General features: G+C 33.8%; 2 protein-coding genes across 3 annotated transcripts; both read left to right on the top strand.

Annotated features, from left to right (window-relative positions):
• The first annotated feature begins 3,431 nt into the window (after positions 1–3,431).
• LOC145069348 (uncharacterized) lies at positions 3,432–14,137 on the top strand. 2 transcript variants are annotated; one of them, XM_079016275.1, is made up of 15 exons: positions 3,432–3,663; positions 3,758–3,883; positions 4,645–5,178; positions 5,270–6,460; positions 6,548–6,875; positions 6,957–7,212; positions 7,295–7,511; positions 7,586–7,938; positions 8,045–8,560; positions 8,656–9,820; positions 9,898–10,251; positions 10,346–10,583; positions 10,675–13,229; positions 13,307–13,443; positions 13,520–14,137. In XM_079016275.1, exons 2-15 carry the CDS (start codon positions 3,761–3,763, stop codon positions 13,950–13,952), a joined length of 8,400 nt encoding a protein of 2,799 aa, XP_078872401.1. In that variant the 5' UTR covers positions 3,432–3,663; positions 3,758–3,760; the 3' UTR covers positions 13,953–14,137. The 2 variants fall into 2 exon arrangements, with proteins under 2 accessions (XP_078872401.1, XP_078872400.1); XM_079016274.1 differs by lacking the exon at positions 3,432–3,663 and having other exon boundaries at positions 3,671–3,883.
• Positions 14,138–20,373: 6,236 nt separating this feature from the next.
• On the top strand, positions 20,374–25,638 carry LOC145066550 (uncharacterized). The gene is made up of 7 exons (XM_079013840.1): positions 20,374–20,695; positions 21,258–21,776; positions 21,876–23,174; positions 23,250–23,574; positions 23,663–23,918; positions 24,003–24,464; positions 25,265–25,638. Exons 1-7 carry the CDS (start codon positions 20,576–20,578, stop codon positions 25,356–25,358), a joined length of 3,075 nt encoding a protein of 1,024 aa, XP_078869966.1. The 5' UTR covers positions 20,374–20,575; the 3' UTR covers positions 25,359–25,638.
• Positions 25,639–25,725: the final 87 nt, after the last annotated feature.

Raw genomic sequence — 25,725 nt, 5'->3', positions numbered from 1 at the left:
CACTTCGGATGACGCATGCAGTGACGATTTCGGAAGCAGTACGCGCTGCGTACTGCAGTACGCCCCGCGTACTCCGAGGCTCCAGCCTCCTATAAATAGGATCCGAAGGCAGCCGAGTCTTTTGCTCATTTTCTCTCTTCTCTCTCCCATTTTGCATCGTTTTGCGTTCCAGAAATATCCCGAAGCCCCGAGGCAAGTCCCGAGATCCCGAAGATCCCGAGAAGTGCGGTTTCCGAGTTGAAGCTCTGCCCGCGAGAAGTTCTATTTTTGAGGAGATCTTCCAGATCTGCTGAGGATTACTACTTCTGCAAGTCGTAGTGCTGTCCGATCATCTTCTGATCAAGTGAGTGTGTAGTTACTTTCTTCTATCGCATAATTATGAAGTATTTTATACGGAATACGTATTATGTGTATAATTTTGTGGTTATGTGTGTGAATGTGTATTCACTTTCTTCAAACTCATAGATATGATTTATTCTCTATGAGATATGTGTTATGTGTGTGTGTGCCTCATCTGTTATGTGAAATATGTGTTGATTAAAGCATGCTATACAGGTTTTTTAAACTATGTATACAAATTGTATAATTTTATCTACTAATATGTTGGGTAGAACATGGGTAGATAGTTGGTGTGTAATAAACAGATGAGAGGCCTCGTTGTTGTTTGATCTAGTCATCTAGCGGAGTTTAGATGACGACCACATACTTTTCTAGATAGTCTTGTGGAAACATTAGCAGGTTCGCCACCTGTAGGTGTTAATGAACTTGGGTGTTCATTCGCTGCACTCCATCTCCCTCATGGTTGCCTTATTTGACTTATATTGCTGAGGTACCCCCGAAGCATGTGTTGTCGCCCCGATGAAATATTCTTAGACTAGGTCCCTTATGATTAGTTGTATTAGGGACATTAAAGTGAGAATAACGGGAATGGGTAATTGGGTTATTGTTGGTTGGTGAAAATTAAATATGATATTTATTGTGGGTTGAAAACCCTATATGCTCACCAAGCTCCCAAGCCTGACCCACTCAGTTTTAAATTGTATTATAGGAAGTGGCGGAAGGGCATGAGATGGATGAACCATCAAGTTGTTTTGTTTACAAGTCTGAATGTGTTTATATTTGTTAAATGACTTGTAATGTATTCGTTTATGCTTATTGGTCTGTATCGGAACATGACACCCCGAGTTTTGATTATAATGAAAATACATTTCTTTTATGAAATGCTTTGGTAAACATTGTTTTATCATGTTTTGTTTTTGGGAACAAATTCCGCAACTCTTTCAAATCAAAAGGATTTACTCTGAAAATATTTAAAAGCATAAATGAAAATCGGTCTTTTCTGGTCGAGATTTTGGGGATGTCACAAACAACAAGGTATGTATTATATCTGTTTTGTTACCCTAGTATCAATGTTTTGGTATGCTAGTTAGGATAATACCTTGGATATTCATATTTGCATGTATAATAGAGAAAACATAGATCCAAGGTATTTAGGGTTGCATGTACACTTAGGAGTGTTAGAATGCTCAAAATCCAACATATAGGATATGCTATGCGGTAATGTTCTGTAGAGTTGCATGTTTGTCTGTTTACCGGTTATATGTTTATCTGTTATATATATGTCAACATGGTATGGTTGGGTTAAGGAAATACTGCTTTGTGCGGAAGCCAACAAACCCGTGAGCAAGCCAAACATAAGTTGTGGGCCTGGAGGGCAAACCAAACTTATGTTGTGGGCTCGGGAGCAAGCCATACTTGAGCTGTGGGCTTAAAGGGCAAGCCAAACTCATGTTGTGGGTTAGAGGGTAATCCAGTGTGTTAGTTGTGGACCCGGTGTGCATGTTGTTATATGTTTGTGTGTTGGTACTTTGGAGAAACTCACTAAGCGTTGGCTTATAGTTTCAATTTATTGTTTTCAGGTACTTCAGATGATCGTAGGAAAATGAAAGCGTGATCGTGCACATCTTTCTGTTATTATGATATTTGATTTTGGGATACTCTGATTGTAATTTATACTTTTGAAACAATGGTTTTCTGTAAAACACTTTATGGTTAATGGGTTGTTTTTGAAAAAAATTAAATTTGTATGATTTTTGGGATGTTTCAATATATATATATATATATATATATATATATATATATATATATAATATGTACTATTATTGATGTTACTTTATGTTATTGTAATAATGTTGCCATTACTTGATGTTATTCATATGGTTAATACTAGCTAGACATTTATTATCACATACTTAAAGGTATGAGAGACTATACCGAGAGGTCGTGACCACTATTGTGCAAATGTTGCAGTTATTGTGCATCATCATTGCTGTTTATATGTTGTGATTTTTATGCGTCATGTTAGGTTTGTTGTTGTTGTCATTGTAATGATGTTGCTATTACTTGTTGTTATTCATATGCTTAATACTAGATAGACATTTATTATCACATACTTAAAGGTATGAGAGACTATACTGAGAGGTCGTGGCCGCTATTGTGCAAATGTTGTAGCTATTGTATGTCATCGTTGCTATTTATATGTTGCGATTTTTGTGCATCATTGTTGTTGTGTAGATGTTGTAGTTACTATGCGTCATCAACAGAGTATGATGACAACTACTAATAATTTTATACGTGTCAATGGATACTGTATAGGCCAACTACCAATACGTGTTAGGTATGGATATTCCAACCATATGCTATTTGCAAAATGAGTACCCCTATGCTTGAAGGGGCAGCTCATTGATATGGTGCAAAACTTTGTATCCCTTTGCATGAAGTTTGAAGAGTTTGAATCAAGACGATTAAGTAACTTCTGTGCCATCAAGCACTCTTATTTTGTTTTGGATGGTTGTGACTGTGTAAATGGATAAATGGTTGTTTGTTTAGAGGGCTTATATCATTTCCGCTATGGTAGTTGTGACTACAGGGGCAACAATAGTAATAGAAATTAGGAGTTACATTTTTAGCTTTCATACCACAAAGGATGAAATCAATCTCATGATTTCATTGATCTATAATATGAATATTTATAACACAAAGTGCTATAATTATGAAAATGATAACTATCATCATCTAAATAAATACCCATCCCATTCTAATACAAATACATGATATTTTCATGTAATCACACAATTTCATCGATTCATAATATAATGTACAAATACAAGTAATAGAGTTATGTTTTCTCTCCCCAAAATTTTCTTCTACTTGATATTTGACAAAAAAAAATGATGATGATGTCAACTTCTATAAATGTTTGAATTTTAGTGATAAACATAGACCAAGAGAAATATAAAATTGCTAGTGAAATAAACGGGGACTAGTGTCTGTTTTGCCGCTTTAAAACGTTGCAAATGAAAAGGCAACAAATGGCATCGCATGAATGGATGACAGAAAAAGCAAAACGAGAAAGAAAGAAAAAGAATAGGGGGAAAAGGGTAGTGGGAGAAGACGAGGAGACTTGAACTTGACTTGGTTTCTTAAAACCGAAGGGGCAGTTTTCTTGCTTCTTTTCGAACAATCATCCTCTGTTCTTTTAAATATTCTCCTTGATTTAGCCCCTTTTTGGTACAGATAAAGTAATAGGAAAAGGATTTTCACTCTCTGATAATTGTCGACACTGAGTCACTGCTACTGTTTCCACGATCACTTCCTTTGGCAGTAAGAAACCTCTTCATTTTCGAAAAAACTTAAAAAGAACAAGAATACCCATTTTCATTTTGTTCAAGTTCTGATTTGCATGCGTTTGATACAGGTGATGATGGAAGGAAGTTATTTGGGGAAGGAAAAAGAAGATGATCAGCGTCGGGATGACTTTACACAGACGATCTTTTCATGGTCTCTTGATGATATTCTCAACGAGGATCTCTACAAATACCAGGTTTGTGTTCTTCTTTCCTATATTACTATTTTTTTCTCTTCATTTTTGCACTTTGTTTCATATTCGGACTTTTCATTTACTTGTTTCTTGTATGCGAACACACATTTTGTTCGCATCGAGCGTTTCAGTTTCACACACAGTGCATGTAGTTTTCTCACACTTGGTTATTTGTTCTTGTTTTGGGTTCTTCTTCCTCTATAAACCCTTGTTTTTTAAAACGATATGTTCTTGAAATCAACCCTAATACTTTATTAAACATCTACATTATCTGCATTGTACTGTTCATCAACATGGGGATTTTCAAAATATATTACTATAAAGTTTAATGATGATACATTATCATCTCCGAAAACTGTGAAGATCACATATAGAACTTTTTTGCAGTAAAAAAACAACCCTTTTGAAGTTAACATTATGTGTTTTAGTTTGGAGTTTGGACTGTTTTTTACATTTATTTTTACTGTTGCGTTTATACTTTGTAAAAACAGAACAACAAAAATGGCTTTGGGGAATTTATTGATTGATTTCAATTAATAAAAGATAAGCCGATAAGGATAAAACAAAGCTTTCAAACTTTCCATTTTTATATATATCTTGTTTAACATACTTTTCTTGATCGGTGACATTAATGTTTTTATTTTTTTATTTTATTTTATTTTTTTTTCTGAAAAGTAGAAAACATAAACCTCTATGATACGTTTTATTGTATCATATATACCTGTTACATTAATCCGTATGTTGACTTGATGTATCATTTGTAGGTGGAGAAAATACCACTTACTTTTAGCTCAAAGGAACAATATTTTGGTTCATTTATTTATCCTTTGCTAGAGGAAACACGTGCTGATTTGGCTTCTTCAATGGAGATCATGTATAGAGCTCCATATGCTGAAGTTTTTTCTTTCAGTGAGGTGAAACACAAAGGTAAAAAAGAAGTGGTGTATGATGTAACTGTTGATACTTGGAAAAACAGATTCAGTGAACGTGGAAAAGAGCCTTATAGGACATTACCTGGTGATCTACTCATTTTAGCTGATTGGAAACCCGAATTTGGCTATGATTTGCATCAAACTGGAAGAACATGGGCTTTTGCATTGGTTAAAACCATAGAAGATGATGAAGATAGTAACACTTCTGTACGTTTTAAAGTTAAAACATTACATCAAATTGAATGCCAAGATGGTTTGTATGTTGTTTTCTTGATGAACATAACCACCAACAAAAGAATCTGGAATTCATTGCACATGAATCGGAATTCAAATATCATTAAAGAGATTCTTTACTCGGATAATATGGTAAGAATTATAATGCTCTTTTACTCTGATTATATGGTAAGAAAGTAAGAATTAAGATCTTTATTAATGTGGGAATGTGTTTTTTTTACAGGTGAAGGAGAACTGTGATAGTTGTTCTTCTGGTTTAATTCTTTTTGAAACTTTGGATTTAAGTCTTGTGTCAAAGCTGAATGAATCTCAACAAGAGGCAATTATGGCTTCAATTGGTAAAATGGGATGTTCTCATAATTCATCTGTGGAACAAATCTGGGGTCCACCTGGAACAGGGAAGACAATGACAGTAAGTGTGATGCTCTCTATCTTTTTGCAAATGAAGTGTAGGACACTTACATGTGCTCCAACTAATGTGGCTGTTGTTCAAGTGGCTTCACGTGTGTTAAGTTTGGTGAAGGAATCGTTTAAAACTAGAATTGCAAATGGTGATTGTTTTTATTCTATTGGAGATTTGCTGTTGTTTGGGAACAAGGAGAGGTTGAAAGTTGGGAATGAGATTGAAGAAATCTATCTTGAGAATCGGATTAAGAGGCTTACAGAGTGTCTTGGATCTTTGACTGGTTGGAAGCATTGCTTAAGAACCATGATTGATTTGCTTGAAGATTGTGTTTCTCAGTATTGTGTTTATGTAGATAATGAAAAGTTTAAAGAAGAACAACTTAGAAAGGAAAATGAAAATGAAAATGGAAGTGAAATCAGCAATGTTGAAGTCAAATCACTTGTTGAGTTTTTGCAAGATCGATTCAGTTCTTCTGTATTTCCACTCAGAACTTGCATCATTACATTTTGTACTCATATATCAAGAAGTTTTTTGCCAGAAGAAACTTTCCAAAACATGGTTTCTCTTTTGAACATTCTATGTTCATTGGAATCATTGTTGTTTCAAGATAATCTGGATTCAGATGAACTTGAGAACCTTTTCAGTTCTAAACCAATGGAAGATGATTTTGAAAAGTTATGGGATATTGATATCCAATCTATCAGATCTATGTCTATTTCCATTATGAAAACTCTACAAAGATCTCTTGAAAAACTCCGACTTCCTAACATTCTGAACAAATATGCAATGATGGATTTCTGCTTTCAAGGGGCTTCACTTATATTCTGCACAACTTCAAGTTCTTACAAATTGCATACTGTTGAAATGAAGCCTTTGAACTTTTTAGTCATTGATGAAGCTGCTCAGTTGAAAGAGGCTGAATCCACTATTCCTCTTCAACTTCATGGAATTAAGCATGCTGTTCTTATTGGAGATGAATGCCAATTACCTGCAATGGTTACAAGTAATGTAAGTCTATTTTGTTCTTCTATTTTTTCTGAGTTTTGTTATCTATTGTTTTAGTTTTAGTTTTATGTAATGAATGTTTGTGGACAGGTTTCTGCTGAATCTGGTTTTGGAAGGAGTTTATTTGACAGATTGAGTTCTTTGAGACATTCAAAGCATCTACTTAATGTTCAATACCGAATGCATCCTTCCATTAGTCTCTTTCCAAACTTGACATTCTATCAGAATCAAATTCTTGATGCTGAAAATGTGACATGTAAAAGTTATGAAAAGAAATATCTTTCAGGACCAATGTTTGGTCCATATTCATTTATAAATGTTGTTGGTGGAAGAGAAGAAACAGATGATGATGGAAGGAGTCGAAGAAATTTGGTTGAAGTAGCTGTGGTGATTAAGATTGTACAAATTCTATACAAAGGTTTGTTATATTTTATCACTTCCAACTGTTTTATACAAAGTTTATATTAGTATTTAGTAACATCTTTGTTAACATTTATAGCATGTTATGAGTCCAAGAAGAAGCTAAGTATTGGTGTGGTATCTCCATATGCTGCACAAGTTGTTTCAATTCAAGAAAAACTTGTTCATAAGTATGAGAAAGTTGATGGATTTTCAGTGAATGTGAAATCAATTGATGGATTTCAAGGTGGAGAAGAAGATATAATTATTTTATCTACAGTAAGATCTAATACACGTGGCTCTGTTGGCTTCATAGATAGTCCTCAAAGGACTAATGTTGCCCTTACAAGAGCAAGGTGACATTCTTAACAATTGATCATTAAAGATACCATTTTTTTTATCTCCCAAAATTATGTCTTTTCTTCTGTTTCTTTCTAGACATTGTCTTTGGATATTGGGCAATGAGAGAACACTAGTCAACAGTGAATCTGTATGGGAAGATATAGTCAAAGATGCAAGGAATCGTGAGTGTTTGTTTGATGCTGATGCTGATGAGTTGTTGAGAATGACAATAATATCTGCAAAGAAGGAGCTTGAGCAACTTGATGATCTTGTTAATGGGAAAAGTGTACTTTTTAGACACGCAAAATGGAAGGTATTTATAGATTATAAAAATGGTTACTTTTTAACAAAATTTGTTGTAATGTTAGCTTCACATGTTTCCATTAGGTTCTATTCAGCGATGGCTTCAGAAGATCATTTGCAAAGCTGAAACATGCTCGATTAAAGAAGGTGGTTTTAAATCTTTTATTGAAACTTTCTGGAGGATGGAGGCCTAAGAACAGAAGTGTAGACTTGTGTTGTGAAAGATCATCTCAGATTATGAAACAGTTTAAGGTTGAAGGGTTGTATGTTATATGCACTGTTGACATTATCAAGGAAGTCAAGTACATACAAGTATTAAAGATTTGGGATCTTTTACCTTTTGATGAGATTTCAAAACTCACAAAACGTCTTGAGAACATATTTGCTGCATACACTGATGAGTATATTAGTCATTGCACAGCAAAATCTTTGGAGGGGTATGCTCATTTATTGTCTATTTAAACAAACTTTAATGAAACAATGATTTCACATTCTTGATTATATTTTTCTTCATATTGTGATGTTGTATTTTTGGTTTTTCAGGGATTTGGAAGTTCCCAGAATATGGGCAGCTACCCCTGAGATTATCAGATTTCGTAATCTAAATAGCTGTGAAGATGAAAGTGATTTGAGTACAAATGGTGATGGAAGAAGCTATGTTGAGAACTCTAAAGTGAGTGAAAGTTTGTTGCTTATGAAGTTCTACTCCTTATCATCTGGAGTGGTGAATCATTTGCTTTCTGGGAAAGATATTGATCTACCAATGCAAGTAACTGATGAACAGATGGACATAATCTTATTTAGAAAAAGTTCATTCATAATTGGGAGATCAGGAACTGGAAAAACCACCATTTTGACAATGAAGTTATACCAAAATGAACAATCTTTTCGCTTTGCTTCTAAAGGGTTTGATGAAGTAGAAAGCAGTGGAGTTAAAGATGTTGAAAGTGATGATGATCATGAAAAAGAAAACAAACCGATTGTTTTGCGACAGCTTTTTGTGACAGTTAGTCCGAGATTGTGTTATGCAGTGAAACACCATGTTTCCCACCTTACAAGGTGTGTAAAATGTAAATGCTTGTTTTTTCACTTTGGATCTTTTTTACTTTTATGGTGTTTTTCTGATTTCTAAGTATTGATGTTCATGATGACAGTATTTCAAGTGATGGGAATTCATCTGGAGAGATTAATCTTGATGATGTTGATGTGGCAGTAGACTCCAATGTTCCAGAAACATTTGTTGAAGTCCCTGAAAAAAGTTATCCTCTTGTTATGACATTTGAGAAGTTTTTAATGATGTTGGATAGCACATTGGGAAATTCTTTCTTTGAAAGATTTCCTGAAGCAAGAGAAGGTTCTCATGGAAACCATATAAGTTCAAGATCCATTGCATTGCAAACTTTCATAAGATCAAGGAATGTCACATTCGACAAATTTCATCTACTTTATTGGCCCCACTTCAATTCGAATCTAAAAAAGAAGCTTGATGCCTCCAGAGTGTTCACTGAGATAATCTCTCATATAAAAGGAGGCTTGCATGCAGGAGCTAGCTGTAATGGCAAATTGAGCTATGAGGATTATTCTTTATTGTCTGAAGTACGTGCATCCACTTTAACAAAACAAAAGAGAGAGGATATTTACACCCTTTTTCAAGCCTATGAAAAGATGAAAACTGAACGTGGGGAATTCGATTGGGGAGATTTAGTAAATGACCTTCATCATCGACTTAAAAGCAGGCGTTATGAAGGTGATCAAATGGATTTTGTATATATTGATGAAGTTCAAGATCTTAGCATGAGGCAGATTTCTCTTTTCAAATACATTTGCCAAAATGTTGAAGAAGGATTTATTTTTGCTGGTGATACTGCACAAACCATTGCAAGAGGGATCGATTTCAGGTTTGAAGATATAAGATCTCTGTTCTACACCGAGTTTTTAAGCTCTGGAAAACAAGAAAAAGGTCAAGTTTCAGAGAAGTTTCAGTTGAAACAAAACTTCAGAACTCATGCAGGTGTTCTTGAATTAGCTCAAAGTGTCATTGAAATTCTATACCATTATTTTGCTCATTCAATTGACCTTTTGGAGCCTGAGACTAGTCTCATTTCTGGAGAAGCTCCTGTTTTGCTTGAATCTGGAAATGACGAAAATGCCATCGTGACAATCTTTGGTGGGACCGGATCTAGTGGAGAAATTATTGGTTTTGGAGCTGAACAAGTGATATTGGTACGTGATGATTCTGCAAAGACTGAGATTTGTGATTATGTTGGAAAACAAGCTCTTGTGCTTACCATAGTAGAATGTAAGGGTCTTGAGTTTCAGGTTAGTGTCTTATGTTTTATGTTATTTGAAATAAATTTGATAATATCCAAGTTAATATTGACTTCTTTTGCTTGTAGGATGTATTGCTTTACAACTTTTTTGGGACATCACCTTTGAAAGACAGGTGGAGAGTTATATATGGATACATGAATGATCAAGATTTGCTTGACGGGAAACTTTTTCCCTCTTTTCCAACCTTCAAGGAGTCGAAACATAATGTATTATGTTCCGAATTAAAACAACTGTATGTTGCTATAACTCGAACAAGACAAAGGCTTTGGATATGTGAGAACAAAGAAGAGCTCTCAAAGCCAATGTTTCACTACTGGAAGAGAAAGGGCCTTGTTCAAGTTAGGAAGTTGGATGATAGTGTAGCACAGGCTATGAGGGTAGCAAGCAGCCCTCAAGAGTGGCGGGAGCGGGGTAAAAAGGTAATTTTCTTTCATTTTGTTGTTTTGATTCTCTAAAAGTTAAGCCCCTTTACTCTCATTTGACACGTTTCAACAATCTTTATATACTTTTTAGCTTTACTACGAGAACAACTTTGTAATGGCAACAATGTGCTTTGAAAGAGCTGGTGATACAATTTGGGAGAAATTGGCTAAAGCTTCTGGACTTAGAGCAATGGCTGATCAGATGCAAGGAACAAACCCTGGATCTTATTTTGATCATCTTAGAGAAGCAGCAGAAATGTTTGAGTCTATTGGAAAACTTGAGTCTGCAGCTTCTTGTTATTGTGATTTGAGGGAGTATGAAAGAGCTGGTAACTTCATGTTCTATCATAAACATAAACACGTGTCTAATCCTTGTTTTGATTATAAAGTTCTAAGATTTCAACTGTTTTGTTTGTGTAGGGAAGATTTATTTGGAGAAGTGTGGAAAGATTAATGAAGCAGCAGAGTGTTTCTTACTAGCAGGGTGCTATAGTGATGCAGCTGAAGCTTACTCAAAGGGAGATCAGTTTGCTAATTGTCTATCTGCTTGTAAAAAGGGGGAGCTTTTTGATAAAGGCATGCAGTATATAGAATACTGGAAAGAGCATGTGATTGTTAGAAGCAAAGAAATTGAAAAGATCGAACAAGAGTTTTTGGAGAGTTGTGCTCTTGATTACCATGAGCGTAAAGATTCTAAATCCATGATGAAATTTGTTAGATGCTTCTGTTCTATGGAATCAAAACGTGTATTCTTGAAGTCGAAAGGCTGCTTTGATGAACTTTTGTTGTTGGAAGAAGAATCTGGTTGTTTTCTTGAAGCTGCAGAACTTGTTAGGTCATGGGGTGATGTTTTAAAAGAAGCTGATTTGTTAGGGAAAGCTGGAAGCTTTAAGGATGCAGCATCACTTATCATCTGGTATGTGTTTTTCAATTCATTATGGGGAAATGGAAGCTCAGGTTGGCCATTGAAGAAGTTTGCTCAAAAGGAAGAGCTTTGTGAGAGAGCAAAGTCACTTGCAAAAAGTGATTCAGACATTTTCTATGGTTTTGTATGTAGGGAGCTTAAACTACTCTCTGATCAACAAAGTAACTTGTCAGAGCTAAAGAGAAACTTACAATCTTCCCAACAAAACAATTGTTTGAGAGGTGAAATCTTGTGTAATAGGAAAATCTTGGAAGCCCATCTTTGTTTGAATTCTTCAAAGTATGATTGGGAGGATGAATTACCTGTTGATATTAACAAGCATTGTGACGAAAAGATCTTGCAAAACCAAGTCTCTGTAAGAACTTTGGTTTTTTGTTGGGATCTATGGAAAGAGAACATCATGGATATCTTTGAAACTCTTGAAAGTTTTGAAAATGCAGAAGCTGATGAAAACAATGAGCATGTTGATTTTGTTTTGAATTATTTTGGAGTTAGAAAACAGAGTGTAAAAGGAAACACACTTTACTTGTTAGTCAACAAAGATGCAAGTTGGGTGAGAAACTCTGGGAACAAAGGTGTTTTTAAAGATGGGAAACGTGTAAATATTGGTAGCAAACAGTTGGTTGTTGCTATTCAGTCTTATTGGCAAGTTGAATTGCTTTCTGTGGGCATAAAAGTCCTCCAAACTCTTGAAGCTCTTTATAAGTTGAAGACAAATGGCTCTTCATTTCATCAAAGCTCATGTCTTCTTAACATTTTTAAGGTTTCCAAGTTTCTTTTAGACTCTTCGTATCTCAAACTCACGCATCATCATACAAAGACACTCGAACAATTTCTTCGAATCTCCACGTCTTACTTTGACATTGTGTTTCCATTAGACTGGAGAAAATCAATCTCTAGAGAATTGATTTCTCTACGTGAAACCTATCTTTCCCTCAATTTGCTTGAAGATATCATTCTTCAAAATCTACACAGAAAGAGTGAGCTCTCTTATTCAACAATTGGGATTATGATGATGATATGTTTTGGTTCCCGAAAACCTGTTACACTTTACAAAAAGATCATCACTGGGCTTCAGTGGAATCCCACATGGAAGTCATTTGTTCAAGAATTTCTCTCCAACAATCCGGTTGTTTCCGGAAGCTATTCACGTTTTATCTTGAATGATGCATATTTTGCTCCACAACTTCAGGATGCTTTGGAAGATGTTTATAGAGCAAACTGGAGATCTCATGGATACATATCACCTCATAGTTTTGTGTATCTCTTGGATTATCTTCTTTTCATGACATCTTTTTCTCAAGGAATGTTTTTCACTACAAGATCTTCTTTTCTTGCATGGCTTCCAACTCTTGGATCTACTTCCACTCAAAGTATAACTCTTTCAGCATCTCAACAGATGTTTCCACAGCAAACTGTTGTCTTTTTTGTTGGAACAATCCAAGACATTCTTTACAATAAAGTGGACACTGGAGCATGGATCCGAAGTTGTGATGTTAATCCTGCTTATTATCATCCACTTTTGGTGTTGAAGCTTGTCATGATGCTGTGTTTAATCTGTCTGAAAGTATCAGATTGCTCTGAGGTGCTACTTAATTTGCTATTGGGAAGAAACAATATTGCTTATTTGCTTCCACAGAAGTTTGTGTCTATAATTCTTCGAAGAAGAAAAGGGCGTTACTTGAACTTGAATCCAGATGTTGTTGCAGAAGCATTTATGAGCATCAATGATCCTTTATTGGCAGTTGTTAGTGCAGAAGATGTAAGCCGAAAAATCCATGTTCCTTTTGCTATATTTGTGGATCTTAGGACATCAAAGGAAGAGATAATGAATGTATTATTCCCAAGGAAAAGTATACAAATTAGTCAACCTTCTTCAAAGAATGTTGGTGTTGGGACAATTCTTGAAGAAAAAAAATCTTCCAACATGTTAACAACTGCTGCTAAACTGAATGTGAAATCTTTGAATTGGAAAAATCTTGAAGAAATATCTGAATCTTTGAAGCAGAAGAAGGGAGAGGTGTTGAACTTTTCATCTGTTGTGATAAAGGTAATGCATTGTGGTTTTTTAGTTTTACCTTCATTAGTTTAAACTTGAAAATCTTTTTGTTAATTGTTTTTTTGCAGAAAGAATTGGACAAAGATATACACACATTGGCTACTGTTCTTGAAGATGCAAAGTCCAATGCTGGAGAAGATACAATAGGCAAAGTAACTGGTGCACTTGGTGAACTGAAAGTGCTTTCTTGTGCATTTGATACAAGGTTAGACTTGCAATATATACATACATCTTGATTCTTTCTGAATGATTTAATGGATCTGTGGAGTATATATTTTCAGTGAACATAAAGAGAAGCATGGTGTTTTCACTAATGAGGCAATGAAGACTTTGCAATTGGTTGTGGAGCATCTACAAGGTAATAGGCCATTGATAGATGATTTCTTGAACAAAACTCAAGACTCGAAGGTTGTGCAAAAGGTAGTTTCAGAAAGCAGCAACACAAGTGAGGTGCATCAGGAGGAGGATGATGCTACTGATTCACAGGTGGACATGGTGGAAGAAGAACAAAGCAATGATGGTAATACTCAGGATTCAAAAACCAAGAAAGGGAAGGGAAAGAAGGCGAAGAATAGCAATGTTGATTCAATGGTGGATTCGGTTGTAGAAAAACAAAGCACTAGTGGTAACAATCAGGATCCAAAAAACAAGAAAGGGAAGGGAAATAACAAGGGGAAGAACAAGGGTAAAAAGGGCAAAGGCAAGAATAAATAACATGTTTAGTTGGATGGATGTGTTATCTAGCTACTGTAGTGTTTTGGTTCTAAAACTTTTTGTTTTTTTGGTGTTACTGAAAAGAAGCCTTGATTCCTAATCTTTTAAATAGGAAAGATGCATATATGAAATGAAAGTGTTTGTCTACCTCTTAAGGAAGGTACTTATTCACTGCTTCCATTAAACTTGAAGTGCTGCTATTTTACTTATTATAGCAATGCAGTTGTAAATACCAAACATTTTTGCATCTTTTGGATTAACAAAAAATAACAGTGTACTCTTATAACACTGTAATTACCTTTCTTTGTAGTACATTCTTTTGAAAACTAAGTTATCGCAATGTTATTTAACTAAACATTTTGTTAGTGTGATTGAATAAAGTTTTCAAAATATAATGTCCTATGAGAAGAGAACTAAATGTAAAATGCAAAATTTCAAGAGTAGTCTTTCCAAGAAAAAACTTTAAACTAAAATATGTAACAGAAACAAGTGATATAATATACACATATGTTAAAATATATTGTTATATCTTGTATTTAGTAACTTTATTCATAATCTGGTTTAAAAACTAAATCAAACCTATTCCCTTCTTCTACATTTGTGTCTATTGAAAATGGGTCTTGTTCAAGTTTTTACTCTTATAATCTGGTGCAAAAACAAGGCTGCTAATTAAATTTGGATATCTTGTTTTTAGTGTTTTATACCTTCCCAACTAAAGATGAAATTTGACTAATCTATTTAAATTTAGACCAATTTAAGTTAAAAGAATCAGATGAGTCTAACTTGTTATTTTCAACTAAAAAGAAAACATTTGGAATTGGTTAGAAGTCATCAAAACTTTTCTTTATTAAATACAACACTCAAGAACATTATATTTGACAGATGATTATAATTACAATAATGTATGATATAATTACTTAAAAATGAATTAACTATTCACAAACACTATGCCAAAAGACATTCATCAATTCTCGCAACATACCATCAAATTGATCAAATATCTATTTTATTATTCGAATTAATGATAATATCCGCTTCCTGAAATCAGTAGCCAAAACTTATGGAGGAACATGTAACTAAGAAAATTATTCAGACTTTAATCATAAAAATATAAATATATTTGTTAGATTCACAAATGAAATTAAAAAACTATATATTACTTTCAAGTACTTTGTCATCAAGCCAATATGCCACATACATAGTCTATATCGTGCACTCTTAAAAAGTGTTGTAAGTGTCTTTCTCATGGTTGGATCTTGATTGGTAACAATAGTATATGGTTCTTTACCAAACACATCCAAAAAACACCTAAACAACCTATATAAGAATCAACGATCTCGTTATCAAGTAAGCTCGTACCAGATGTAACATAACGTTTGTGATTATCAATTCTTGTGAATGGTATAAACAACATGTTGTACCTGATATAAAATTTGTTAAAAATTAAATAATCGTTTTATGTATTGTTCATTTATGAACATATTATATGTCCATCTATGCACAAATATATAACGTGTATAATTATAAAACATAAAATATGATAAAAATTACATGTTTCTTGTATATGTTGCATCAAATGAAACCATGTCTTCAAATTCTTTATAATTTGTTTTTGCTGTTTCATAAGCCAAAAACATCACAGTTAACTCATCATTGCTACAAGCAATATATTCCAAAGAGAAGTTTTGTATGTTTTCCTTCTTGTTAATCATTCTATTCACAACCATTTCCGCACTACTATTCACAATCATTATGTATTATATTTTTTTTTTAAATATTTTTTACCAACAAATATCCATCAAGTTTCCTGTATCCGACGATGATTTTTCTACTCAAACCCGTCGGGGATTTGGTGGGGCGAGGGAGACGGGTATGGGGATCGGTGTTCAAGTGCGAGGACGAGTATTGTAGTATCCATCCCTGTTTGCATCCCTAATCCTCCCTTTATAATCACCATCAATTAATAAGCCTTTGTAGGACCAAAGTTATATGCACATAGATCATGAATGAACTTTTCATCTTTATAGTCTACTTTTCGCTTATTTTTTTAGAACACTTGTTACTTAAAGTGAACAACTTGTCGCTATGGATTTTTCTCAAACTCGTACAAAACATATTTGTGTATATATATATATATATATATATATATATATATATATATACACACACACACACACACAAACTTTTAAATTTTAATAATTGATCATTAAGATATATATAATTTTCAGAATTGGTCCAAGAGAATTTTGGTCATTTAGAAAAAAACTAACTACTCAAAAGTTAAAGTTAACACCAGAAGGACCATTCATACAGTTTTCGAAACCATAAGGACCATCAGCATGACATTTTTCATAGAAGACCTCAAAATGCAATATTTTGCAAATCATAGGGACCAATTATAAAATTTGTTTTTACCAAATTATTGTAAGCATATTACAAATAAATCACAAAAAACATAATAAAATTTTGACATTAATCCGTACATATTAAAACTTCAAATGAATATTTACGTTTTACACTTCAAAAATATTGGAATAAATAGCTACTTTCGGGGCGATGACAACTTTTATGAAAGATTAGTCTTCAACATACTTTCATCTGAGTTCAGCCCGATTTTAAGGGGGCAAGAGGGGCAGCCGTACAGGGCCCCGAAAAAAACAGGACCCGAGTTTTAATTAAATTATATATTTAATAACTTAATATATATGAATTTATTCATAGTTTCACAAAAATGTTTATAACCTAACTGGTATATTTAATAACTAAATATATATGAATTTATTCAAAGTTTCACAAAAGTTATTAAAATATATATATTTAATAACTAAATATATATATATATATATATATATATATATATATATATATATATATATATATGAATTTATTCAAAGTTTCACAAAAGTGTGTATAACCTTAGTGTGGAGCAATGTGGCTACCACATTTTGAAGTTTTAAATTCAAGTTACACTTTTGGTCATTAGTTTTTGCTTTATATTTCATAATCAACCCTCATTCTAATATGTTTAACAAATCAGTTTTTAAAAGTTACATAATCAACCCTTGAACTTTTTATTAAGTTCCATATGTTTCTTTTTAGTTAATTTATTTACTTTTAAGTTTATTTTCCGTATATATTAATTTAGGGCCTTATTTTTCTTCTTAGCACAGGGTCCTTAAAATCTGAGAGCCGGCCCTGTCTGAGTTGTACGTCATTGAACTAATAACTATATATAAATTTTGAAATCTTGGAAGTCTTGTTGTCTCCTCTACTGTCATCAAGAATTATGCCAACTAACTTGTTTATTGACCTTTCTTCCATCTTCTAACTATAGGCCAAATCTTATGTGAGAGCCTACATGTGAGACTCTTTTAGGCCAAGGGGTATGGGGTGTTATTTTACGCGTAAGAGGTGACATGTAGGGGGGTTTTCACGTGTGAACACCGCCCCCCTACCGGTGAATGTGACGCGGATTGATGTGTGTTACGGAAGGTCACACAAATGTTGATCGGCTATTTTTTTTGACCGTTTTTTTTTCTTCTTTTAACCGTTACTTTAATTAAACAAAAAAAAACTTTTCAATTTATTTCCTCTACTATATATACACAAACACATTAAACATATCTTTCTCTACAAATAATATCTCTCTACTATCTCATTATCTCTAAAAAATATGGAGCAAAATCAAAATACCTTTACCACTCCAAATGATCAATATCAAGGTTACATTCAAATGCTAACATCCCCAATCCAACATCAACCTCTATTTACCAACATTCCATTTCAACCAAACTACTTCCAACAACAATTACCACAACCCCAATTCCAAGGTTTTCAACAATTTCGACCCCAACAATTCCAAACACAACCATCTCAACAATTCCAAACACCACCATCTCAATAATTCCAAACACAACTATCTCAAGTCCCTTGTTCTCAATCCCCAACTATAAACTTGGACAAGGACGAGGACGATCGGGTCGAAGAGACACAACCATCTAGGCGTAGGAAATCAAAAGGAAAAGCTACAAATAGAAGAGGAATAACTTGGATCAAAGAGGAGGAGGAAGCTTTAGCTAAAGCGTGGATTTTTATATCGTGTGACTCAAGGACAGGCAACGCGCAAACGGGAACCGGTTTTTGGGTTCGTGTTTTAGATCACTTTCACTCGCTTTTGGGAAGGAAAACGGGTCGAACGTACTACGCGGTCAACGGAAAATGGCGTGAACTACGAGCGGCGTGCACCAAGTTTAACGGCATATTTGAAAATCTGAAAAATATGCATAAAAGTGGTAGCAACGATTTCAATATTTTATCAACCGCATGCCAACAATTCAAAGTTACCACCGGCGGTAAAGTGTCCGGCCACCAAAAAGCGTGGGAAATTTGTCGTAAGGGTCCAAAATGGGTCCTTAACCCGGAGACTTCGCATTCGGAATCGACCACCGGCTCCAACAAAAAGCCAAGAACTTCGAAATCTGATGTGGGTTTTGGTGTCGACCTCAATGACGACTTCGATGGGACCGAAGGGGAGGGTCCACCGAAAGTCTAACTTTGTCGGCCACCGGGAAGGGATAAAGGGAAAAAAGCGGCGTCTTCAAGCGGAAAAGCGATTAACGGATACGTGCTTGCGGACAAAATTGACAAAACTCTAAGTTTTTTACAACAAAAATACGAGTCAACGGAGAAGCTCGGCGCCGGAAACAAGCACTCACCGATCTTCAAATTTTAAACATGAAGCCGCAACCAGATATCGACCCGAAAAATTTAGCCGCGTTTCTGAAAATCCAAAAAGAAGTTCAGGAAAAGCATTGATTTTAGGTTTTAACGTTTTTAATATTTATGTTTAATTTCTATGTTTTTTAGTTATTTAGGTTTTAAGTTTTATTTTTTATGGTTATTCGGAATCTAGATTTGAAATTTTATGTTTTATGTTTTTATGTAACGTGAAATATCTAATTATGTTATTAATTTAGTTTTTTTTTATTTTAATCTAAATATATAAAAAAAAACAAAAAAAAATATTGTCTAGTGATAACCATTTCCAAGGCTAGTAAATATGTGGTGAACATGTACTGATGGGTGATGTGGCGCATATTTGACATCACTTTTTTAGTGAACATCATGTGACTATACCCCTTGGCCTTAAGGCAACTATTTGCCAAATCATGTGAGGGCCTACATGTAAGAGTCTTTTAAGGCCAACTCTGTCATTAAAACCGAGTTTCTAAAGTTTATGATTCAGTTTTTGTAAAACACATGTTACACTTATTGCCTCCCACATGTTACATGTCAAAGACCTAAAACTACCATTTGGTTCTCTTCTTAGCCGGATGACATCTCTTGATTTGATGATCACTTCTGCAAAGCGAAGTTTCACTAGCTCACTAGATCCCTTATGGAATATGTGTAAAGTGTCTTTGGCATGCAACTCCCCCGTGATCTATTGCATTAACTGATGGGATGCCTAGAGAACATCAATATAACATTATATATAACTACACCACAAATGTTTACATGACTTTATAAAAATTTGAAAATTTGAATGCGTAAATAAAAATATCAGAAACCGTACCACTAAATGGACTAAAAACGAGAGATTTTTTTTTTTTGCCACAGTTTGGAGTTGCATACTACTCTTCTCAGAAAAAAAAAAGTTTGTTTGCAAATCATAATACATTTTGAAAACTCCTAAATAACAATTGTTTGAACATGTTTTATGTTAGAAAAAAAATCTAAAGATTTAAAGGAATTCAAAAATTCAGAAAACCCAATTTTATTTAAGAAAATCAGGTTTGAGAATTTTACATATTCTTCAAAAAAATCAAGATATTGGAAGAAAATGTTCATTTGGGTTTTATTAAAAAAATATGGTTATTTTGTGATATTGGTTTACAAAATACGGTTTGTTACGATGATATCTCTTGTTTAATTTTTTTAAACAACAAATATATTAATCTATTTTTAAATTATTTCATCTATGTTCATAACGGGACTTAAATCCTCGATTTTAAGGAGAGAAGACAACACTGGATATCATTGGGCTAGAAATCATTTTATTTAAATTAATCGGCAATCCAAACACCCCATAATTATGTAGGCTACCATTAACATAATAAACAATCATAAACTTAAAAATATCCACATTCCAAATAGAAACAAACAATATAAAACATATTATTAGGCTATTAAATATCTTTAATTCCCAACAACCCTTTAGAAAAGAACCCGCACTACTGCATTTTTTACTTTCACTACGCGGGAAATTTGAGAACAATGAGTGCATGGAATGAATGAGCAAAAGCTATAAAGGAAAACGATAAAAATAAAAATAAAAAATAAACATGCGTAGACTTGAGCTTGACTTCGTTTCTTAATGTCGAACGGTTATTTTCTTGGTTGCTTCGTTTTTATTATTAAACCGTTGATGTTTCCTTTAATGTACGGACAAGCTTTACAAAAGCAATCTTAGAATCTCGACACTGCTACTTGATCTCTACCCACGAATCACGATCACTTCCTTAGCCAGCAAGAGAATACACGATTATTTTCAAAACGACAACACAAGAAAACCCAGTTTTATCTGATTCTTATTTTTGGTTTCTGATAATCATTAGAAGACGATGATGAAAGGAAGTTCTTTTGAGAAGAAAAACGGATATGCCCAGAACCACGACTTTGCACAGTTGATCTTTTCATGGTCTATTGACAACATTCTCAATGACAAGCTCTATGAACACCAGGTTATTCTTTTACACACTTGATCGTTTCTTAACTTTTAATTTGCAGTTTTTGAATTGAAGTCTTAAATTTGTTGTTTTTATTCTTTTTTTAGTTTCGTTTGTGAACCCATTCTTGATCATATCAAGCATTTCATTGAAATGCATGTAACTTTGGATCATTCCACTATTCTTACCCTTTCTTCTTATCTCTAAAACTGTGATAGTTAGTTCAAATTAACCCTTTGTTTCAGAAACCTTTGGTGTATTATTTCAACTATATAATATATTATACATTATGAGCATCTTATATCACAAAACTATGCGTAAAGTCGTAAACATTAGTCTATTCATATACGATTATGAAATCCATTCTTGATTCACATATATATCCAAAAGTTGCAGAGATCTTAAAATGTTTATCAGTGGCATGAAGATCAGTAGATCACTGATTATTTGTTTTGAGAAATATAAACATAAACCTCTCGAGACTTCCATGAATAACTATACGTTAACAAATAAGCTGAATCCATTTAGATCATAGCTCCATCACATGAAATCTTTCTTGTGACTTGATCATATGCAGATGAAGAAGATACCGCTTACTTTCCAGTCTGAGAGACACTATTTCGGTTCTTTTGTATATCCTTTGCTTGAGGAAACACGTACTGAACTGGCTTCTAGTATGAACATGATGCACAGAGCTCCATTTGCTAAAATTTCTTCTTTTACGAACGCCAAAGGTAAAGAGAAAATGATGTATGATGTTACTGTTCGTAATTGGAGAAACACTGAACGCCCAAAAGAATCTTACCAGACTTTACCTAATGATCTGCTTATTTTAACACATCGGGAACCTGGATCTGTTTCTGATTTGCAGAGTGTGGGTAGTAAATGTGTTTTTTTATTAGTAAATTACACAGAGGATGATGCTAGTGGTACACCCGTACAGTTTAAAGTCACTGCATCACAAAACATTGAACTCCATGATGAGATGTTTGTTGTTTTCTTGATGAATATAACAACCCAGAAAAGAATCTGGAGTTCATTGCATAATCATGCAAATCTTGATATTATCAAAGAGATTCTTTACCCCAATTCTGTGGTAAGAACTTGTTTGAAAGTTATACTCTTATTTAGTTATAATCTAATCTTTCTTTGTTAAGTCTTAACATCATTGTTTATTATGGATGTTTTGTTATAGGTTAAGGAGAAATGTAATATGTGTTCATTACGTTGCAATAGTTCTCTCCAAAGATTCGATCAAAGTCTTGTTTCTAAACTGAATGAATCCCAGAAAGCAGCTATTATGGCTTCGATTGGTAAAGTGGAATGTTGTCATAAATCCTCTGTGGAACAAATATGGGGACCACCTGGAACAGGGAAAACGATGACAGTAAGTGTGATGCTCTTTATCTTCTTGCAAATGAAGTGTAGGACACTTACATGTGCTCCAACTAATGTTGCCATAGTAGCAGTAGCTTCACGTGTTCTAAGCTTGATAAAGGAATCATCTAAAACTATCACTGCAAGTGGTGATTCGTTTTGTTCCACTGGAGATTTGCTATTGTTTGGCAACAAGGAGAGGTTGAAAGTTGGAACAGAGATTGAAGAAATCTATCTGGATCATCGGATTGAGAGGCTTACACAGTGCTTTGGATCTCTAACTGGTTGGAAGCATTGCATGAAATCTATGATTGATTTACTTGAAGATTGTGTTTCTCAGTATCATGTTTATGTAGATAATGAAAAGTTTAAAGAAGAACAACTTCGAAAGGAAAAGGAAAAGGAAAAGAAAAGTGAAAGTGAAACCAACAATGTTTATGTAGATAATAAAAAGTTTAAAGAAAAACAACTTAGAAAGGAAAACAAAAGTCAAACCAACAAAAACATGAAAGTCAAATCATTCATGGAGTTTATGCGAGAACGATTCAATTCTTGTTTACTTCCACTCAAAAGGTGCATCATCACATTTTGTACTCATATCCCACGAAGTTTCATAAAGCAAGAAAATTTCCAATCCATGGTCTTACTTTTGGATAAGTTAAGTTCTTTGAAATCGTTGTTGTCTCAAAACAATCTGATTTCCCTAGAACTTGAGCGCCTTTTTGTTTCTAAACCTATGGAACATGATTTTGTTAAATCAGGACATATATCATCATCATCCATAAATTCTGTCAGAATCATATCCCTTTCTCTTCTAAAAACTCTTCAGACATCTCTGGGAGGACTCAAGCTTCCAAGTCATGATCCAAGTAATCCAAGCGCTTACAGAGATGCAATGACACGGTTTTGTTATGAAAGAGCTTCTCTTATATTCTGCACAACTTCTACTTCCTTTAAGTTGCAGAAATTCAAAATGGAGCCTTTGAAGTTATTAGTTATAGATGAAGCTGCTCAGATGAAAGAGTCTGAAGCCATCATTCCCCTCCAAATTCTTGGAATGAGACATGCTATTCTCATTGGAGATGAATGCCAATTACCTGCAACAGTTAAAAGCAATGTAAGCCTATTTTAATTTCTATTTTTCTATTTTCAAAATTTTGTATACTTAGATGGAGTCGATGTTTGTGGACAGGTTTCTAGTGAATGTGGCTTGGGAAGAAGCTTATTTGAAAGATTGAGTTTGTTGGGTCATTCGAAGCATCTACTGAATGTTCAATACAGAATGCATCCTACAATAAGTTCCTTCCCAAATAGGAAGTTTTATCAAAATAAAATTCTGGATGCAGAAAATGTGACATGTAAAAGCTATGGAAGGCAATATCTTTCAGGACCGATGTTTGGTTCATATTCATTTATAAATATTGTTGGTGGAAGAGAAGAAGGCGATGATGTCGGGAGCAAAAGAAACATGGTTGAGGTGTCTATTGTGGTTAAGATAGTGCAGAAACTTTATGAAGGTATACTATTTATCTCATCCTTTTCTTTTGAGATTTGTAACTATATGTTCAATGATTTCTTAAACACATCTTAATTTCATGTTTATAGAATGGCAGCAGTCCAAGAGAAAGGTTAGCATTGGTGTTGTATCTCCTTATGCTGCACAAGTTGTATCGATTGAAGAGAAACTTCGTTACAGGTATGAGAAACGCGATGGATTTTCAGTAAATGTAAAGTCAATCGATGGATTTCAGGGTGGAGAAGAAGATATCATAATTTTATCTACTGTAAGATCGAATAGCCATGGGGATGTCGGATTCACTTCTAGTCATCAAAGGACTAATGTTGCATTGACCAGAGCACGGTGAGATTCTTTGACTTTCTTAACTATCGATCTTTATAACTACATGTAATAAATTTGTATGTCTTCTCTTCCGTTTCTATCTAGGCATTGTCTCTGGATATTGGGGAACGAAAGAACCCTAGCTTGTAGTGACTCGATATGGAAAGATTTAGTGAATGATGCAAGAAATCGTCGTTGTTTGTTTGATGCTGCTGCTGATAAATGCTTGAAGAAGATAATAATAGATGCAAAGAAAGAGGTAAAACCACTTAATCATATGGTTGAGGGAAAGAGCAAGGAGAATCGGATTGAAAAGAACAAAGGTAGCAACATTCCAAATACATTTGCTTGTAATGAACAACAAAGAAGCAACAAGAACACTCAGGATGCAAAAATCGATGTGAAAGGGAAGGGGAAGATGAGTGAAATGAACAAAGATAGCAGCAGTTTAAATACACTTACTACTGTTCATGTGGATAGACAACACAATGTTAGAGAAACTACTACCCTACTAAGAGCAAACAATGACATGAAGCCGAAGCCACCTCCTTTTGAATTTGATACAAGGTTAGTGGATTATAACTCTTATTTTTCAATGTTATTTACTTAGGGGTGTTTGGCTTATTTTGAGCCCAAAAAGTCTAAAAGGTAAAAGATGTTTGGTAAAAACATATTTTTAAAAGTTATTTTTGAATTTTGGATATAAGGAAAATGAACCTTTTGAAAAAGTCAGGAAAATCTTATTTTTTGCAACTTTTCCTAAAAGGATTTTTGGTCTCTCAAAAAATAAGCCAAACACCCCCTTATATTTATAGAAAAATGTTTAAGATATATGTGGAGTCTTTGTTGTACTCTCCAAAAGTGACAGAGAGAAGGTAGACTCTAATATATATAGAAACGATATGGGACACACTAAAAAAAGTTAGGGTTAGGGGGTGTTTGAGATTGCTTTTTAACATCAAAAGTTCTTTTTGTAGAATGATTTTTTCAAAATAAGCTATTTAAAATGTGTTTTGATTAGCAAAATGACTTTTGGTGTGACTTTTACATGTCATTTTTGTGACTTTTTTGAAACCCCTTATTTTTCTCTATGCAAAAAGTCATTTTTAAAAGAATTTTTTAATACCAAAACATCTTTCGGTTTTTTGAAAAAGCTCAAGTTAAAAGTCATTCCAAAAGCAATGCAAAACACCCCTTAATACAGGTTTTTTTGCTTATATCTTACTCGTTTTGTTGACCTTTGGTTGTTCAATATGCTTACATCCTTAGTTGTTATATATATATATATATATATATATATATATATATATATATATATATATATATATATATATATATATATATATATATATATATATATATTGCAGGACAGAGACATTAGAGTGGGTGAAAGGTGGTAGCATTTTGGGTTTGGCGACAGTATTATTATTCTTGGGAATTCGCATTTGGGGTAATATTTGATTAAATGGAAATAGTGAAGGTCTTTACGCACACTTGAATCTTCATGTACATAACTTAAAAAGAGAGAATTAATGAAAATAGATCTTATTCATTCTCATTATATTCTCGTCTCTAAGGAAGGAATGCATACATTTAATGGCATCTAGTGGATTTTAAGCATAACTTTTTTTTCGTAGTTTGATTTCTATTTCCATTGTGATTGTGGGTGTAATGTATTTGAAATCTATAATTTGTGTGATATATTTTGATTTTGACAATGATAACTAATTTTTGCTAGCTATGATGGAAACTTGGCCTACTAAATGTCATGTATGTGTTTAGTCTTATTATGTTTTGTTCAAATTGTGAGCATTAACGTTGGTTGATT

Source organism: Lactuca serriola, chromosome 8, assembly GCF_051521515.1.
Source record: "Lactuca serriola cultivar US96UC23 chromosome 8, Lser_US96UC23_V15, whole genome shotgun sequence".
NCBI lineage: Eukaryota > Viridiplantae > Streptophyta > Magnoliopsida > Asterales > Asteraceae > Lactuca > Lactuca serriola.
Note: the sequence above shows the minus strand (reverse complement) of the source record. Positions and strands in the feature narration are given on the sequence as shown.

What these genes read in the sequence shown, in the direction of transcription:
- LOC145066550 (XM_079013840.1), top strand. Translation starts at nt 20,576, where the DNA reads ATGATGAAAGGAAGTTCTTTTGAGAAGAAAAACGGATATGCCCAGAAC. An exon ending in CTGCAACAGTTAAAAGCAAT is followed by an intron (nt 23,175 to 23,249) that starts GTAAGCCTATTT and finishes GTTTGTGGACAG; the next exon opens with GTTTCTAGTGAATGTGGCTT. An exon ending in CCTTTTGAATTTGATACAAG is followed by an intron (nt 24,465 to 25,264) that starts GTTAGTGGATTA and finishes TATATATTGCAG; the next exon opens with GACAGAGACATTAGAGTGGG.
- LOC145069348 (XM_079016274.1), top strand. Translation starts at nt 3,743, where the DNA reads ATGCGTTTGATACAGGTGATGATGGAAGGAAGTTATTTGGGGAAGGAA. An exon ending in GTTGCCCTTACAAGAGCAAG is followed by an intron (nt 7,213 to 7,294) that starts GTGACATTCTTA and finishes GTTTCTTTCTAG; the next exon opens with ACATTGTCTTTGGATATTGG. An exon ending in TTTCATCTGTTGTGATAAAG is followed by an intron (nt 13,230 to 13,306) that starts GTAATGCATTGT and finishes GTTTTTTTGCAG; the next exon opens with AAAGAATTGGACAAAGATAT.